The following is a 16,250-nucleotide window of genomic DNA, read 5'->3' as shown; positions in this document are numbered from 1 at the left end:
GGAGCCTGTAGCCACTTGAATTTGCAGCGAGAGTCAAAGACAACTTTTTGTGTTCATTCCAGTGCTGGGTCCCTGAGGAAATGTAAGACCATCTACTGACCTTCCCAGACAGGGAGGATGTCAGCAAAACTTGCATGGTTGCATCTGCAGCAGGTAGAGTCCTGGGTACCAGTAAACAGCAGCAGTCAGGCTTTTCTCCAGATGGTCACCCCAAATTGTACCCAGAGACAGTTTGGATTAGAATCTGCACTCTCCTTGGAGGTATTTGTCTAGACCTATTTGTTGGGGCATTTGGCAGCCTTTGCCTCAACATGGTCCCAGTGAAACATTCAAGTTGTTCCCAATATAGTTGCAATATTATTCAAAGAGGTATACAATTATGTGTAGCAGTATTCTTCCTGTGCGCTACTTCTTGTATTATGCTCTCCTGTTTGGATGCTGCACTGAATACACTAAACATACCTGCTATGATTTCCAATATACTGGGATTTGAACATTTAATGTGAATACTGATGCAAAAACCATTGGTGATGTGTGTATCAGTTCTTAGATTTCTAATTTGGAAAGAACACCCTTATAGAATTCACATGAAAAAAAGAATGTAATGTATTGTTCTGGAATGATTTCTTCATAACATTTTCAAAATGTCCCAAATATCCAATTTAATCCATTACATTCTACGTTTCCATTCCATGTTTGTTCCTATAGATCTTTTTTTCTTAGATCTTCTAATCAGACATGTTTCTTAAATTTGTAATTCCCAAATCCTTTTAAATCTATATTTCTTAAATCCTCTTCTTAGATCCTCTTAAATTTTCATTCCACAAACACATGTGTAACCTTTTAACCTTTTATAAGGATGATTAACAGTATAGAATCCTGGTCAGACACATCTAAAATGGTTTATCAATCTAGTTAATACTAATAGTCTTGCTAGTTAAAGATGTACATTTGTATTCTGTTAAATAATGTGTGAATTTATTGTTGTGACTAACCTGAATGGTAATATCTCAATGTTATCAAAAGGTTTCCATCAGTTAATGTATCCTAGTTTTTCAAATCAACTTAGTCTCAAGAAATGGTAGCAAAGAGAACAGAGTGGCTCTCTGTTTCAAGAACTGCACTCATTTCATGCTCACGAAGATGCAAAGAGGATGAGGAATGAAAATTTAAGAGGATTTAAGAAAATGATATGAGAAATGTAGATTTAACAAACAATGTGCAGATGTCATCAATTAAATCAAAGAAGCCATAAAAGGAATCTATAAAGGCAAATCTAACGTGGCACCTGTAACTTCAATATGTTAGGACTTTGTGATGGCCAGGTGGTAGACTCAGGGCAGAAAAGGACAGGCAATGATAGGGGAGGAGTGGAGAGGTAAAGTGTATGTTCCGGTCCAGAATCACATTCGTTGATCAAACTCACATGGAAAGATTCAGATGGTAGATTCTGAAAAGAGGTTCTGTATACATTTGTGTCAGCTAGACCACATACTATGGAATGATAATGAGGGTATACAATCCTTGCCTATAAATAGGAAGGCATGGTTAACATTGCACTTCATAACATTTGGTAATTGCCTGACATCCTTGGTTCTGGCTGGAGAAGTGTCACCAAGTATAGTCTTGCTCTGCTCCTGGCACTACATCAGAGCAAAGCTCTACAAAGTGGGAAAATACATTACCCACTGTGATAAATCTGATACGGTCATCACTCTATTCCCGGGGGTAGCTTCTCCCCAAGTGGCAAGGAAACGGCAGCCGCCACCTGTTCCTGACCATGGAGGCGGCTATATGAGGGAGGACCATGTGGGGGGGAGGAGGCCCTCAAGGGGATGACACAACATCACTGGAGGAAGTCACATACACCCCCAGGCCCTATTCCCTTCTAGGGATGTTCCCTCCACTACTCATGCCCTGATGGCATACTGTAACACTCTCCCTCCACCACTTGCCAAGTGTAAAGTATTGCCTAATGTCATCCAGGGAACAGTATGTTAACAATTGAGACGAGGAAAAGGCAGGGAGCAGTGATGATTAATCCCAATAGGGTACAACATCAGCTTCCTCAATATCATACAAGGAACAACGTGACAACAATTGAGACGAGAAAGAGGGACAGAGCAATGACACAGTGATCTAGTCTTTGGAAGTTAGTCTATTATGCCGGGAAGTTTAAAACTGTAACAGCTGACACCAAGGAGAGATAACTAAAAAGGCTGCGTTGTACCACGGCCTGTGCCGACACCCATCAGAACGCTGAAGGAAAGCACGTTGTGGGAAGCGGCATGAAGGCGAATGCAGACGGGGCGAAGAGGAACCAGAGAGCAGGCCGCCCGCGGCCTGAGAGAACGAGACAGCGTGAACTATGCACAGTAAAGGGAAGCCTGCAGCCTGAGAATACGAGGCAGCAGGAACGTGCGCCGTAAAGGACACATCAAAGTCTCAGTGGCTAACAGGACGCACGACAAGTAAGCAGATTGAGGAGCAGAAGTGGAGAAATGCGAGAGACACGCTGGAAGCACCCGGTAAGCCCAGTGAAGAAATACGGGTTACCGGGTTGCCTGAAAGTGAGTGCCATTTCATGAAAGGAAAAGAGAGAGAAGAAAAATGACACCTGTGAAGAGATTAACATATGTGTGAATAATGTCATGAATGGACTGCTCAGTCCATATCACAAAGAAAAGGCAAATGGTTTTGAGGTAGGGGCAGAGACCCAGTGTATGAAAGAAGGAGCAAATAAACACTCTATGCTAAACAAGGGTGCATACGCCAACATTGAGAACATATTTTGTGGATAAAAGAGAAAATAATTGCTAGCAAGTCCTGGCAGGAGAGTATACCAGGCAAAGTATATAAAAGTACAGTAAGAGATGAATCTCAAGGAAGATCTATGCCTTTGAGATTGTGAATGGTTGCAAAGGTGGAAAAGAGCCTGGCAGGAGAGCATACTAGGTGATCTGCGAGTCTGGCCCCACACCCACATTTTAACACAGTGAAAAGGGAATCCCAAGTAAGTCACATGCCCTAAGGATTTTGAACTGTTTTGAATGTAAAGATAAACCTGGGGATGGGATCAATTTTCCAGAGGACTGTGAACCCACCAATAGGAGAGAGTTAATCGAGTGCGGTTACAAGGAACTTGGATTATTCTTTGGTGGACCTTTGCGTTCTGTTAAAAAGAATCTGTGGAAGGGAGTCATTACCTGGAACTATGAACACTGTCCACTTGGAACTTTTTGGTTGGATTTACCCTTTTGTGTTGGATCTCAACATCTGTGCACTTTCGGAACTAGAGACAATATCCTTCACAACAGAGTTAGTTTTAGAGTTAGAGGGCCAGAATAGGATTTCAGACACAGAACGTACATTTTGCTTTGGACATGTTGACGATGGACAGACTCATTTGTTTTGGTTGGGGTAGGGAAACACTGCATATATTGGGGATAGTGAGGCATTTTCCAACCCCCTTTATCATTTAATAAAAGTTTATGACCACAATTATAAGTTGCCAGTGTCTCATTCCTGGCTTCACACACCACTCACACAAGTAGGTGACTGACAAGACTTGCATACCAATCTACCTTCCAGCTGACACACAACATATGTACCAGAACAGGGACGAACTCTAAGCATGTGTCTGGGTGCCCTAGCAGGACCCATGACACATTATGTTACAAAAAAGTGGCATACAACTCCTATCATCAACATTTGTCATTTTGGCAAACATGCAATGATAGATACCCTGCATCTGAGGCAGATCCTGTCTAACCAGCCTGAACCAGTGACCAGGAGCTACCATTGGGGATCAAGGTGTTATAACTAGGTCATTGCGTTCCGCAAGTCTAACTTTCATATAACATGCAAATGTATCTTTGTGTCCTTATGTTAATTTATAGATTGTCCAAATGCACAGAGCTAAATTGACAAAGGTGTGTTTGTTAGGCATAAGTTTGCCAGGGGAGCCAAAAATACATCCTGATAGCCGTTGGTGTTAAGCTAACCAGGTTCTTCTAGGCTACAAGCAGAAGATAAATTGCTCCAAGCTCCCCATAATTTTGATCCCTGTGTTAGGCACTTAAAAACTTGACGTGGAAGTGGCTAATGCTAAAGAATGTTATCAAATGCGTCTCTCTGTACATTGTGCTGTAACTTTTTCAAAAGTCACAAACTTGTGAGCTGTGCAGTAAAAACTTCAGTAACATCCCTAGTGAGTATCAGATTCCCCTCCCTCAAATCTCTCTATAGCAACCATAGGAGTCTGATTACCAAGGCCAAAGCTGCTTACTACTCCACCACCATTGCAGCAGCCTCTTACAGGAGCAAAGCCCTCTTTCAAGTAGTAAAGCATTGTACCAAACCCTTAACCAACCCCGAGGTGCAAGCAACTGAGGCAAAATGCAAAAGAATCAACAACTTTTTTATTGAAAAGATATAGACAAAATTCGACAGCGTATCAAATCCACCTACCACAACATTAGCCCTCTCTACACTCCAGCATGCACACTGCCCCTCTGGACTGAATTCTCCCCTCGCTTTCGCTAGACCTCCTTAAAACAATTGCATCTCTCAAACCTACTTCCTACTCTGATAGATCATCCCAGCCTCTATCGTTTAACAAAGAATGGGCCCATTGCTCAATGCACTACTTAGCCTCATTAATGCCTCCCTCACAGAAGGGTCTTTCCCAGAGACTCTCAAGACTGGTCTTATAGGACCTCTTCTTGGAAAGAACTACACTGGACACAGAGGACCTGGCCAACTACCGGCCCATTACGAACCTCCAGTTTACTGGAAAATCATGGAAAAAGAAGTCGCTACACAACTACGTTGCTTTCTAACTGACTCCCAAAATCCTGCACAGGCTGCCAAGGCTCCATTCTCTCACCAATCCTTTTTAACCTTTTCATTGAGCCTCTGGGTAAACTCCTTAAGGATACGGTTATGGCCATCCACCAATACGCGGACCATACTCAGTTGTGCATGAGGACAAAAAACCCACTGGACATCTGTCATCTCTGCGATTACCTAGCCATCCTTCAATCTTGGATGTCGGCTGCATACCTCAAACTTAACCCAGTCAAGACCAAATTCATCCTCATCAGTTCCCCCCGCTAAACAACAACTTATCCAACAATGGCTCAATGATATGTGCCTAGAACTATATAATCAGCATCTCTTGGATTCAGAAAATTCCTTAGTCTTCACCATTGACAGCAACCGGTCCTTCTAGAAACACATAGCCAAGAAGGCCCAAACAGCCTGGCACCAAATCTCCACCCTTCGCAAAATCAAACCCTTCATCCCACCACAGCACTTAGAGACCGTAGTGCAGACCTTTCTGGTCTCAACATCAATGGTGGAAATGCATTCCTGACAGTGCTCCCAGCCATTCACTTGGCTACCCTAGAAGCAGTTTACTACACTGCAGAATGTCTCATTACACTATATACAAGTGCGTGGAAATTTGACCGAATCACCCCGTCCTACATGAACTCCATGGCGTCCTCTCCAGGCCAGGATGCTGTTCAACGCTGCATGCATAACCTACAAAGCAGTCCACATATCTGGTGGCACACGCTCCTTGTGCAGAAAATCGGCTAAATGGCTTGTATCACAACTAGTCCGCAAAGAGGAACCACAAACAATCCTTCTGTTGCCATGCTTCCACCCTCTGGAACTCGAACACAGTATCGACTCTGAATACCCCCACAATTCTCCAATTTCACAAATCTCTCAAAACGTGTCTTTTTAACAGCAAATGCCCTTGGACTAATCCCAATTGATGAACATAACAACTGTAATACTGTTAAAAGACGACAGCCCAAACGCTGGCTACCCAAAACTTGTACAGCGAACCGCTGCTCTAGAGCTAGGTCTGCGCTTTAAACAATAAAATACTGCAGTGGGGCTAATAGAAACAACCTCCTGTCACCTTACAATTTGCACATTATGGTCCGATATAGGCTTGCCTGCCACATTCAGTTCAACAAATGTTTGTTCTGACATAACTAAGTACTCCTGATTATGATATCATAATGCAAAGACAAATCTTGGCCTATCATCTCCAGAGCAATAATTTGGGTGCACTGAAAAAGCAAAGTGCTGTTTATTTTGCACAAATAATTATTTTAATTAATAATGGGGGTAAAATTAATAATATGAGACCACTGGTGGCAATGATTTAACCTACACAATGCACATATGAACATACTTTAGCGCCAAACACCTGCCCTCATTGTTGACAGAGCATGCATATTATTACATGATGAGCACTTTTGCATGAAAATGCGACATCTAGTGGCGAAACAATAGACATCGCCTTGTGCAGCTACATCGGTCGCATAGCAAAGATATTTCAGGTGCAAAAAAATTGTGTCAATTAAATGATAGTTGCAGATAAGAGAAAAAAAAAGATCTGCAAATGTCACTCAAGTACAGTACACATGACAGGCTGGCAAGTAGACTTATAAAATGGACGGCAACTGGAACACAAGCTCATATGTGTCATGTTTCCAAGTTTGAATCTGGGAAGGGTCAACTCAGCCCTTCATACTTCCAGTCAATACAAGTACTATTACATTGTGCAATAATGTTTATTACACCACTTACAAGTGGGAGGAATCTGGCATGAATGTATATAGAAAAACAGGATATTATTATTGTCATCCAAATACAGATGTAAACATTTTCCCTCCCTCACAGGAGAAAAAGCTAATGTGATGTTCACTCCTGTTGCTCGAAGTACCCCTCCATGCACAAGCAATGTAAATGAAGGTACATATTCCAAAGAGAAATCAGAAAAGTGTTGTTTGAAAATACTTTCATGCCAAACATAGTTTACATGGCAGTAGATGCAACTTAGCCATTGTAACTTCTGAGCCACAGAAAAGGTGGTCTAATACAAACTGGAATCAGGGAAAATTCCGCTTTGCATGCCACCTAAATGTTGTGCACAATACAGGTTACGAATTGCCAAATGGTAAAATGAAAGTATTGATGAATGTGAAACACTTCCAGCGTGTATGGTTTTGTAGGAGTTTTGAATTCTGCTTATGAAGGACCCATTCCCATTAAAGCCCTGGGAAATGACCCAAGGCAAGGAGTGAACACAATAAAAGGATTGTTTTCTGTAGAACACAGGCTTCTAGAAGATGTGTTTATGCAATGTTCCTGGACAATGTATCCCTTTCTAGTCATTTAAAATACCAGCCGTTCTCGCTGTGTTTTCGGAAAAAGGCAAAGCCCTGTGTATTCTCTCACTTGTCCGGAAAGGTGCAACATTGTGCCTTCAGGTCTCCCCAGATGGGTCTACAACAGATGATCAGTGAGAGGCTTTCCAGTCTGTTCACCACAGAAGGGGATTCCCAGGGCTGCAGTGGTACCCAGAGTAGTATCCCCTACTAGGTATGCTATGTCAGTTCAGGTATGATGCAAACATTAATACAAGGACTGCATGGTGATCCTCAAGTTCCCACTCAGGTTTTGCATGTAAAATATCATTGCTAGGAAAATAAGGCTGCACTTAAGAGCAATGCAAATGCTCTGTATGCGAGTGGTGTGGCACCTCCGTTTCATCTCTACTCCATCACCAGTGCTGCAGGTCTGGAGGAGTTCATACCCCTTGTTCCAACTAGAAGCTAACGTGGTAATGAGCTCTCTAGGAGTCGCTCGTGTGGAGGAATTTACCTCTGCCACTTCCAGTGCAGCTCAGCGAACTGTTCAATATCTTGTATTTTACTCCTCTCTTCACATCAGAACAGTGTTAAAGAACCTCAGCTGAGGTGCACTTTATGCCAACAGGTTATTTTTGCCATAGATGTGATGGGACATGGCTATTATGGCCATTGCGGTACTGTCTACATGTTTCTTTCCTTGCTTGGCATGTTCAGATGTGCTAAGGTTATCATGTTCATGCTAGCTTCTGTCTGGCTGTCTTCTCAACCTGTGGCCATGCGAGTATCCCTTTCCTCCCTCAGAGCACTTTCGACCCGGTTAGTCTACTAGGAGCCCTTGAGCTGTGCTTGGGTAATCCTTTGATAACCCATGCCCGTTTGCACAAGCAGACAAAAGTTCCCCTTTTGCAATTTCCTCCCAACATGATAATCAACAGAAGTTATCACTGTGCTTTGCTATTGATGCTCTGCTAGTAGAGGGCAGTGTGTTGTGTTTGTGAGCCACTAAACCCTCTGAGCTGCAGCCTCTGCATTCACAGTTCTTGTATGGTATTTCCACACAAGTCATGCTGCCATCAGCAGATTCATGCCTGTGGCACCTCATATGTTCTGACAAAATGAAATTTGTATACAGTTTTCATGCAGGATTCCTCCCGCTTCTAAGCACTGCAACAATAGCTGCTTGTGTTACCAACCTCAATAACACTTGATCTACTGACGGATGATGCCCGAGACACCCCTGACAGGGTTCCAAACTAAGACTGTAGGATGCATGCAGATCACTGTAGTATGCAGTCAAGTCGCCAAACTATACTGCGAGCGACTCCAATCCTTGACAATAGGCGCATTGAAAGGTCCACAGCAACCCACGTTGGTGTTCATACAGTAGTAAATACCATGAGTAGCAAACCCTGGGGTCAGCGACTTCGGCACAACAAAACCATAAGGAGCGACAGTGGTAGAAGGTTGTGCTCTAGTGACCAGAGCAGTATCATGGTTTGAGCTTTCATTTTTAAATAAATATATCTCCCAGCTATTCTTTCGACAGCAGTGAGCGTCAGCTCCTCGTAGACATAATTCTAAGAAGAACAGCATGAAGACTGACACTTCAGGAACAGTAAGTGCTCAAACACCAGCACTGTGGTGGCTGTGTGAAACACCAGCACTGTGGTGGCTGTGTGAATATTTTCATTGGAGGCGTGTAACCATTTTCCACTAAGGTATCTAAGCAACCGAGAAGCAATTGAGCCCCAACCAAACAAAGCCTTAACCTCCACCCACCCGAGATATTTTTTAGAATATTCTGTTACAATGGTGCACTTGACAGCACACGTTTTGGGAAAAACTGGGTAAAAATGTACTCAATTTACAATCGGGTTTGGAGGGTCACAAAATAAAAAATAAAAATGCGTGCTATGTCACCAACTGAACACTGAAGCATTGTCTTGATTCCTTTGCATACATGCGCCCGTATTCTACCTGTGTAAAAAGCAATGTTCACGCTGCCTGTGCCACTATGTGCAGTACTGACACATACAATCACACTCATGCGGGCTTTGCCCACAATAACAGTCCATGCTGGCTTTGCCAATATTCCCAAGTGAGGACACTTCCCTTTGGTTTTGTCCATATTGCCATTCCACTGAAAGAACATGTCTATGCTGGCCATTCCCTTATTGGCCAGTATCCCCCCATAAGAATACTACCCTTGGCATTACCAATAATAATCTCAAGCCGCGTAAATTAAAACGGTCTATGCTGGGTGTGCCAATGAAGACCAGTATCCCCTCATAAAGCGACTTTTGCTTTGCCCATAATGCCAGTAATAATGCCATGCCTTTCCAAGAAAACATGCCCAAGTTGGTGTGTACCACTGCCCACTTTCGCCTACCTTAGACTTACCCCACCCTCCCCCAAGGACCCCACTCTGGATCCTCTGATCATGGCATTTCCCCATTCTCACAAGCATTCACTGCTCCCCCCCCCCCCCGTCGATCCCGCCCCCCGCCCCTCCCGCACTCATTCTGTCTCACTCACATTCAGCACCTCCCTCCCCGGGCTTCATACTATATACACCCATCGCACATGCAAACTCCACTTCCACGCTTGTCTACATGCATGCAAACGCACAAAACCTGCGTGCTCATTGCCACTGCATCTTCATCCTTCCAGTCTCGTTGCTGTTCCTTGGGTGGTCCAACGCACACCTTGGAGGCAGTAAGCAGGGGGAGGTATCAATCAAACACCTCCTCCCGAGTCTGGGTTCCTGACGTACACCGAGCAGCAGATCTCACTGCGATCCCACCCCCCCAGGCCTTCCTAAAGAGCATGCCCCTAGGGGGAAATGCATGTGTACCCCCTAGGCCTTTTGTAGGATGCAGTACCCCAGCTATCTTGGACAATGGGCCATGCAAGGCACAGGAAGCAAAATGCAGTTTGAATATTAAACGCAGAGGGAAACCCCGATTCCTGACAATACAGCCAGCCCAGGAGCACTTATTCAGATGCCTAATGCAGCTCACTGAGAGTGCAGGTATTCACTGGGTAGGCTTCAGGTCATGTGTAATGGGTGGTGGAGTCGTTGTCCTGTCAGCACTTATAGACAAGCCAACAATGAACAGGTGGGACAACCACAAACTTCATCAATGTGACGCTCGGCAGGCTTCTTGTTCGCTCCTCTGTTTTGCCCCTAGGAAGCTCCTCTGTGATCTTACAAAACGCATTTCCCTGCAGAGACACTTCCTCGCCAACCCAGCATAGCAGCCACTGGCATTTGGGATTAGTTTCTTCTTGATCTGGCTGTTCATACTTGGACCTCTCCATAAGGTAACATGTGAAGCATCAAAGATCCCATTATCTTTGGAACATGACAGAAACATGACAATGTCCTCAAGACTACAACAGTCTGTATAATAACCTGGTCAGTGTGTCCCTGGTAGTGTCTCCCTCGACATATGTTCCACCGAGTTGAGCTAGTTCACTACATGGTCCTTTCACAGTAAATAATAGTACTTTATAATTTAAAAAAAGCGGAAATTCATATATTTATTTCAATACCTGTTGGAAAATGGAAGAAAAGATGGAGTGCAGTAGCTGTACTGGTCCATGACATGAGTAAACATTTCTTGACGTTCAGATAAGGAGGGTGATCCTCTCCACACAAAATGAAGATTCTGAAACACAAAAATATAAAAAAAGAGCTGTAAAAAGGAAAAAAATGAAACATCTGCGGCTAACAAACTATCACGACAGCTGCAAACTGGCTCTGTGATCCTTAGATTTATTTAATTTGATATAACGCCCAGACCCGTAGGTCTCATGGCGCTTGTACAAAGTAGGTGGTAACAGATAGTGAGCATAGTACACAGTTTATACATATTTGTTAAATAGCCATGTTTTAGTGAAGGAGGGCTCATTCTGGATGTGGTCAGAGTGGCGACAGTGAAGCTAAAGCGGGAGCCCCCTGCTCGTTTGAGGCTGACACAAGGTGTATGTAGGGTCAGTTTGGAGGAGGGGCGGAGGGAATGTGTAATAGGCTTAGGTGAGATACGTGGGATGAGGTGAGAAGGGGAATAGTTGTGCAGGCAGCGGTAATACAAATGGGATACAAACAGAACATTACCCGAGGCTGGGTTGAAAAAGGGCATTTACATTTGTTAACAGTAAAGAGTTATTTAGGCTACCGTCGCTGAACAGAACACAAAGTATGCCATAAAAAATCCATGCATGAACAACTTATTCTTCAGATTTGCTTAATTACTTCTAATACAACATTCTTCAAGAACACACTGAATAGAAGTGGGCAATTTCATGAGATATAATGTCCCTACACGGCCACAAAACAACTTTCAATTGTAGCTTTGCTGCAAGAATACCTTTAAAGCATAATCATTGTTTTAATAACTTTGAAGCAAAAGAATGCTTAGGCTAACATTTTGCAAAAGTGTATTAAGATTCTTAAACCAGTATTGCCAATGGATCTTGGCCATCCACCATAATGTTATCATTTGGCTGTCATAATCACCACGTGATAAGGTATAACCGCACATGTGCATGGGCTGCCATCTGCCATCATACCAATTACAAAGGGGAACTCCAGCAAGAGGAAAGCTAACCGGTGAACCCTGGAAACAACAATGGGCAGACAATCCACAGAGACAGGTTGCAGTATTCTATCCAAAATGCAGAGTAAGCACGTTAAATAAGACAACTAAAAAAATGACTAAGAATTCAATAATCACTCTACAACAATTGAAAAAATAACATTTATTTAGAAGAGCGTTCACTCAACATAGCGTCGATATTTTAAAATTCATAATAGAAAAAGAGAATACAAACAGTAAAAAAGCATCTATAATGGTGGCAAAAGACACGCCACTTAATTTATACCAAATAATCAAACATTCATCACGCTTAAAATTGATTGCTAAAGCATGGAACACAAGACATTACAATTGCACAACATAAATACATTCCCACATCTAAATGCATTATTATTATTATTATTATTAAATAAATGTAATAAACAGTATAGGAGAGCAATATTAATAAAGCTCTATGTAACCCAATATGTTTCTTTCCCATATCCAAGAAATTACAAATCATTAACAGGAAATTCTTCAGGGGTTCTGGATGGCAGAGTCTCTGCTGTTCATTCTGAGTGCAAGAGATTGGTTTGTCCCAATTCCTGATACTCTGCAAAGAGGATAAGGGCAACTAATTAATTGTTGCTTCTAGACTAATGGTGAATCATTGTCGAAAGAGTAGTGCTCAATCAAGCTTATTAATCACTCTCAAACTACTCATTCACTTGACGATACTATCAATCAACAACGGCCATGGGGGTTTTAATCCACCGTCCTAGCTGTACTCTCTTTGTGAATCACAATATTCTTTACAATTAATTTTTAGTAGGCGTTTAGAACTTTAGTCTGAAATCGCTAGGTTTATAAGCCAAGAGCCCAAGCCCCATTGATAAAGACGGACCATCACAAAGCTCAACCACTCAATCCTATTTGCAATGTCACATTTCAGCACATTACCCAAGGTACTTCTCATATGGCATGCAGCTGGATTAGACCATTACAATAATGGTTTTCAGCCCAATAATTATCAATAAATCGTACACCTAACTAAACTTGGAACGCAAATTCCAAATTCTTGTGTTGTCTGCGAGCTACAATAGTTTTCTGAAAACATAATTCCCCCCTCCGGCCCTCCCTTTCCCCCCCCGGCCAAACTCAATTTTGGCATGTCTGTCAACTTTTACAGTTTTTGCACAATATGCCAGTAGCATGGCTTTAATAGGTAGGGTTTCATTCTTATAGCGTGCTTTCTCACATGATCAACTCATCTCATGGATTTAGAGAATGTTAGGCCTAAATATAATCGTAATTATCAGCTTATACTTATCCACTGTCTGCATTTTGATGCTTTTACATTTAAATAAGCCTCAAAGCTTTGTATTTTATCTTACCACCATTTTGGGCTTAGATTTGTCAATGTTAACCGAGTGGCCCTTATCCATGAATGCGGTTTATTTATCAATCAACAACTGCTATGATAGGGGGGTTGTCCAAGCCATTATGACTGCATCATCGGCATAAAGTATGATTGGCACAAAAAAAACCTCCTGCTTTAGGTACATCAGTGACCGTGGAAAGTGAAAGAACAATATCCATATGATTGATGTAGAAATTAAATAGACACGCCAATAAACACTGTAGGATGTTTTAACTGAGTGACGACTAGCTTGGGGGAAATTTACACCCACCCCAAATTAGCCAACAAATAATGCATCTATGAAATTCCAACATCAATGGTGAGCACGGCATTACTATGAAAGTGAATTTTTAAAGTACACACATCACCAGATTGTACATTAGAATTATCCTCAGCATGCATCCCACCCTGCGTTGAACAGTGTATGAGGTCCGAGGATCAAATTAGCACGTTATAAGAAATCAAATCAATCAGAGCATTCCTGATCTAAATCTCTCTACTTCTTATGCACTGTAAATGAGCATTCCCTCCAACTCAATTGACATGTCAGAATTCCAAATAGTGTTCTAGAAAATTCAGACAAGCTACTTCACATTACTGCATGGGAATCACTGGGGCAAGATGAATATATAAGCTGGCCAAATTTCATTCTTTGTTGTTTCTATTGTTTTACCATCTAACGTGTACATTTACCATTTTCAATGGGCAACATAAACATGGGAAATGGGAAATGGTTAATAACTCTTTGCCCTTTGTCTTGAATGAATCATTACAGTAAGAGGATTCTGTTTGGTGATATAACCCGGAATGACTTCAATTACATTATTTTTCTAGGTCTGCACACAGGGAGATATCCACTTAGCTCCAAGAATACTCTTCTGTGATCATTGCACAGAGGAGGAGTCAGGAGATCTCCCAGTATACACAACATAGGGCCTAGTCTATCAAATATATATTTCCAGAGGCACATGCACTGCTGAAAAAAATCCCTAACTTCCCAGGATGTTCTGTCAATTTATATGCCCCGTTTCTCAGTAGTTACAAATGACAGGGGCCAGGGTTTAATCTATTCCCCTTTCGAGTATTGCTCCCCTCAGGATTATGTGACGAACGAGGAATGAGACGCGGACACAGGGGATTCATGCTGGTTGTTAAAGACTTTTATTCAAATAATAAGAGGGTTGCTCTAAGAGGTATTTCCCAACTTCAACCAAAACTAAGGGTCTGTCCGATGTCAAAAGCAACATGTCCTGTGTCCGAAATCCTATTAAAGCTCTCATTCTCTAAAATAAACTGTGAGGTGCTCTTTGGCTTGAAAAGTGCACAAATGACTACGTTCAAAGCGTTCAACTCCAACACAAAGGCTACCACTTAAATGGTGTTCACAGTTCATGGGCATGTCTCCCTTCTCCAGGTTTGTTTCCAGCAAAACAAAAGATCCAAAATGCAACCAGGTTCTTTGAAACTTAAAGAAGATAATTTCCTCTTCCTGTTATTTACAACTCACTACACAGACTTGACTCCACCTAGTATATTCTCCTGTCACAACTTTATTATATAGTTCATTCAATTCACAATCCTAAGGGCATGGGTCTTCCTCAGCATTCTTTTTTCACGCATTTGGCTTTGCCCGGTATACTCCCCTGCCAGGACTTTCTTACAAAATGTTCACAAGTCTCTTAATTTCGAGTGTGGGTCTTAGCCTCATTAAACTGAAGGCTTCAGCCTTTGCCATACTTATGCTATCCAGTTAGTCAGAAACCCTTTCTCAGTCATGTTTATAAGGCTTCTCGCCCTCTCCCACAGTGCGCAGCAATTGCTGTGAAGCACCTGATGTCCCACCTTCCCTAGCTGGGGTCACAGGCTATGTGCAGCTGCTTCAGTGTCCTTCGTGAGCTTCTGTGGTTGCTGCAACACTCCGGTAGGTCAGGAGAGCATCCCGTCTATCCTACACTCTTCGGCTGGCTTCTGTGGTTTTGAGACAGCATTCCGCTGTCACTGCCCGTGCAGTGCGAGGACTCCGGTTCTCCCACTTCTATTTCTCAGTGGAATCAGCAGTCCTTTCCTGTCATGCAGCGCTCTGTATGGTATCCTCTCCTGTGCTGGCTTAACAAGCAGCTGGGCTGTCACCAAGCCGTCTTTCCTTCCAACGGGAGTTGCCTGCTCCCGTCAGCTTCCACAAATGTTGGCGATTTAAAGCTCTCGCCACAGTGCCACTCCTTCAACTAAAGTGCAGAGTGGACATCCATGCTCTTGTGATCTTCATAACTACATTCCTCCTCCTCGTCCCAGTATCTTTAAAGGACTCACACACACAAAACTGATAGTCAGTCTTTGTCATTACATAATATTGTGGGATGTCATCAGCAAGTCTTGTGGGATGTTGCGGGGGGGAGGGATTACCACAATATCACAATATGCCATTAATGAGGAATAGATGGGACATCACTAAAGGGGGCAGATGGATACCATGTCTCATCTGATGACGCCAATCTCCCCTCGTGAGTGTTGCCTCCCCTCATGTGGTCCTTTATCAAATAGCCGCCACCAGGGTCAGGATCAGGTAGTGGCTGCTGTCCCCAGGCTACAGAGAGGAGAGGCTACGGAAGGATGATCAGATTCATCACAATTATTTCCCCTTAATATTAAGGTTACATACACATTTCTTTTGGCTGTCTCACAGGAAGGTGGGCATCCTCTTATGGAATGGTTCAATTTTCCCTCTCTGGAACCGGTGGGCATCTGTCAGCAAGATGGGGTAAGCTTCCCTCCACAGTCTGGTTCCATTCTTTCTGTTTTGAGCAGGTCCATTATCTCTTCTACTGATGAAAGCCTGGATCTTTAACCCCAGGTAGGCACCTCTTCCTGTGTGCTACTGATAATCCAAGCAATCTATTCCCTTCTTTCTGTTGGTATCGATTCTCCTTTCTCTCCTGAGTGTCGGTGTGTCCTGTGATGAATCCTCGAATGTCATCCCTTCTCCCCTAGGGGAGCCCCTTCCCATGAGGCCAGGGAGGTGAGGCCCTACCCGATAGTCCCCCTTGGGGTGGTACTTAGCATGTAGATCTCATG

General features: G+C 42.9%; 1 protein-coding gene across 2 annotated transcripts in view; it reads right to left on the bottom strand.

Moving 5' to 3' along the window:
• Nucleotides 1-16,250, bottom strand: part of MAN2B2 (mannosidase alpha class 2B member 2) — a 777,500-nt gene that overhangs the window by 587,979 nt on the left and 173,271 nt on the right. For both annotated transcript variants that reach the window (XM_069631990.1, XM_069631991.1), the window contains one exon: nt 10,734-10,849. In XM_069631990.1, coding sequence (XP_069488091.1) covers nt 10,734-10,849 — 116 coding nt within the window. The remainder of the gene's footprint in view (nt 1-10,733; nt 10,850-16,250) is intronic.

This window comes from Ambystoma mexicanum, chromosome 6q, assembly GCF_040938575.1.
Source record: "Ambystoma mexicanum isolate Mex_15411 chromosome 6q, UKY_AmexF1_1, whole genome shotgun sequence".
Taxonomy (NCBI): Eukaryota; Metazoa; Chordata; class Amphibia; order Caudata; family Ambystomatidae; genus Ambystoma; species Ambystoma mexicanum.
Note: the sequence above shows the minus strand (reverse complement) of the source record. Positions and strands in the feature narration are given on the sequence as shown.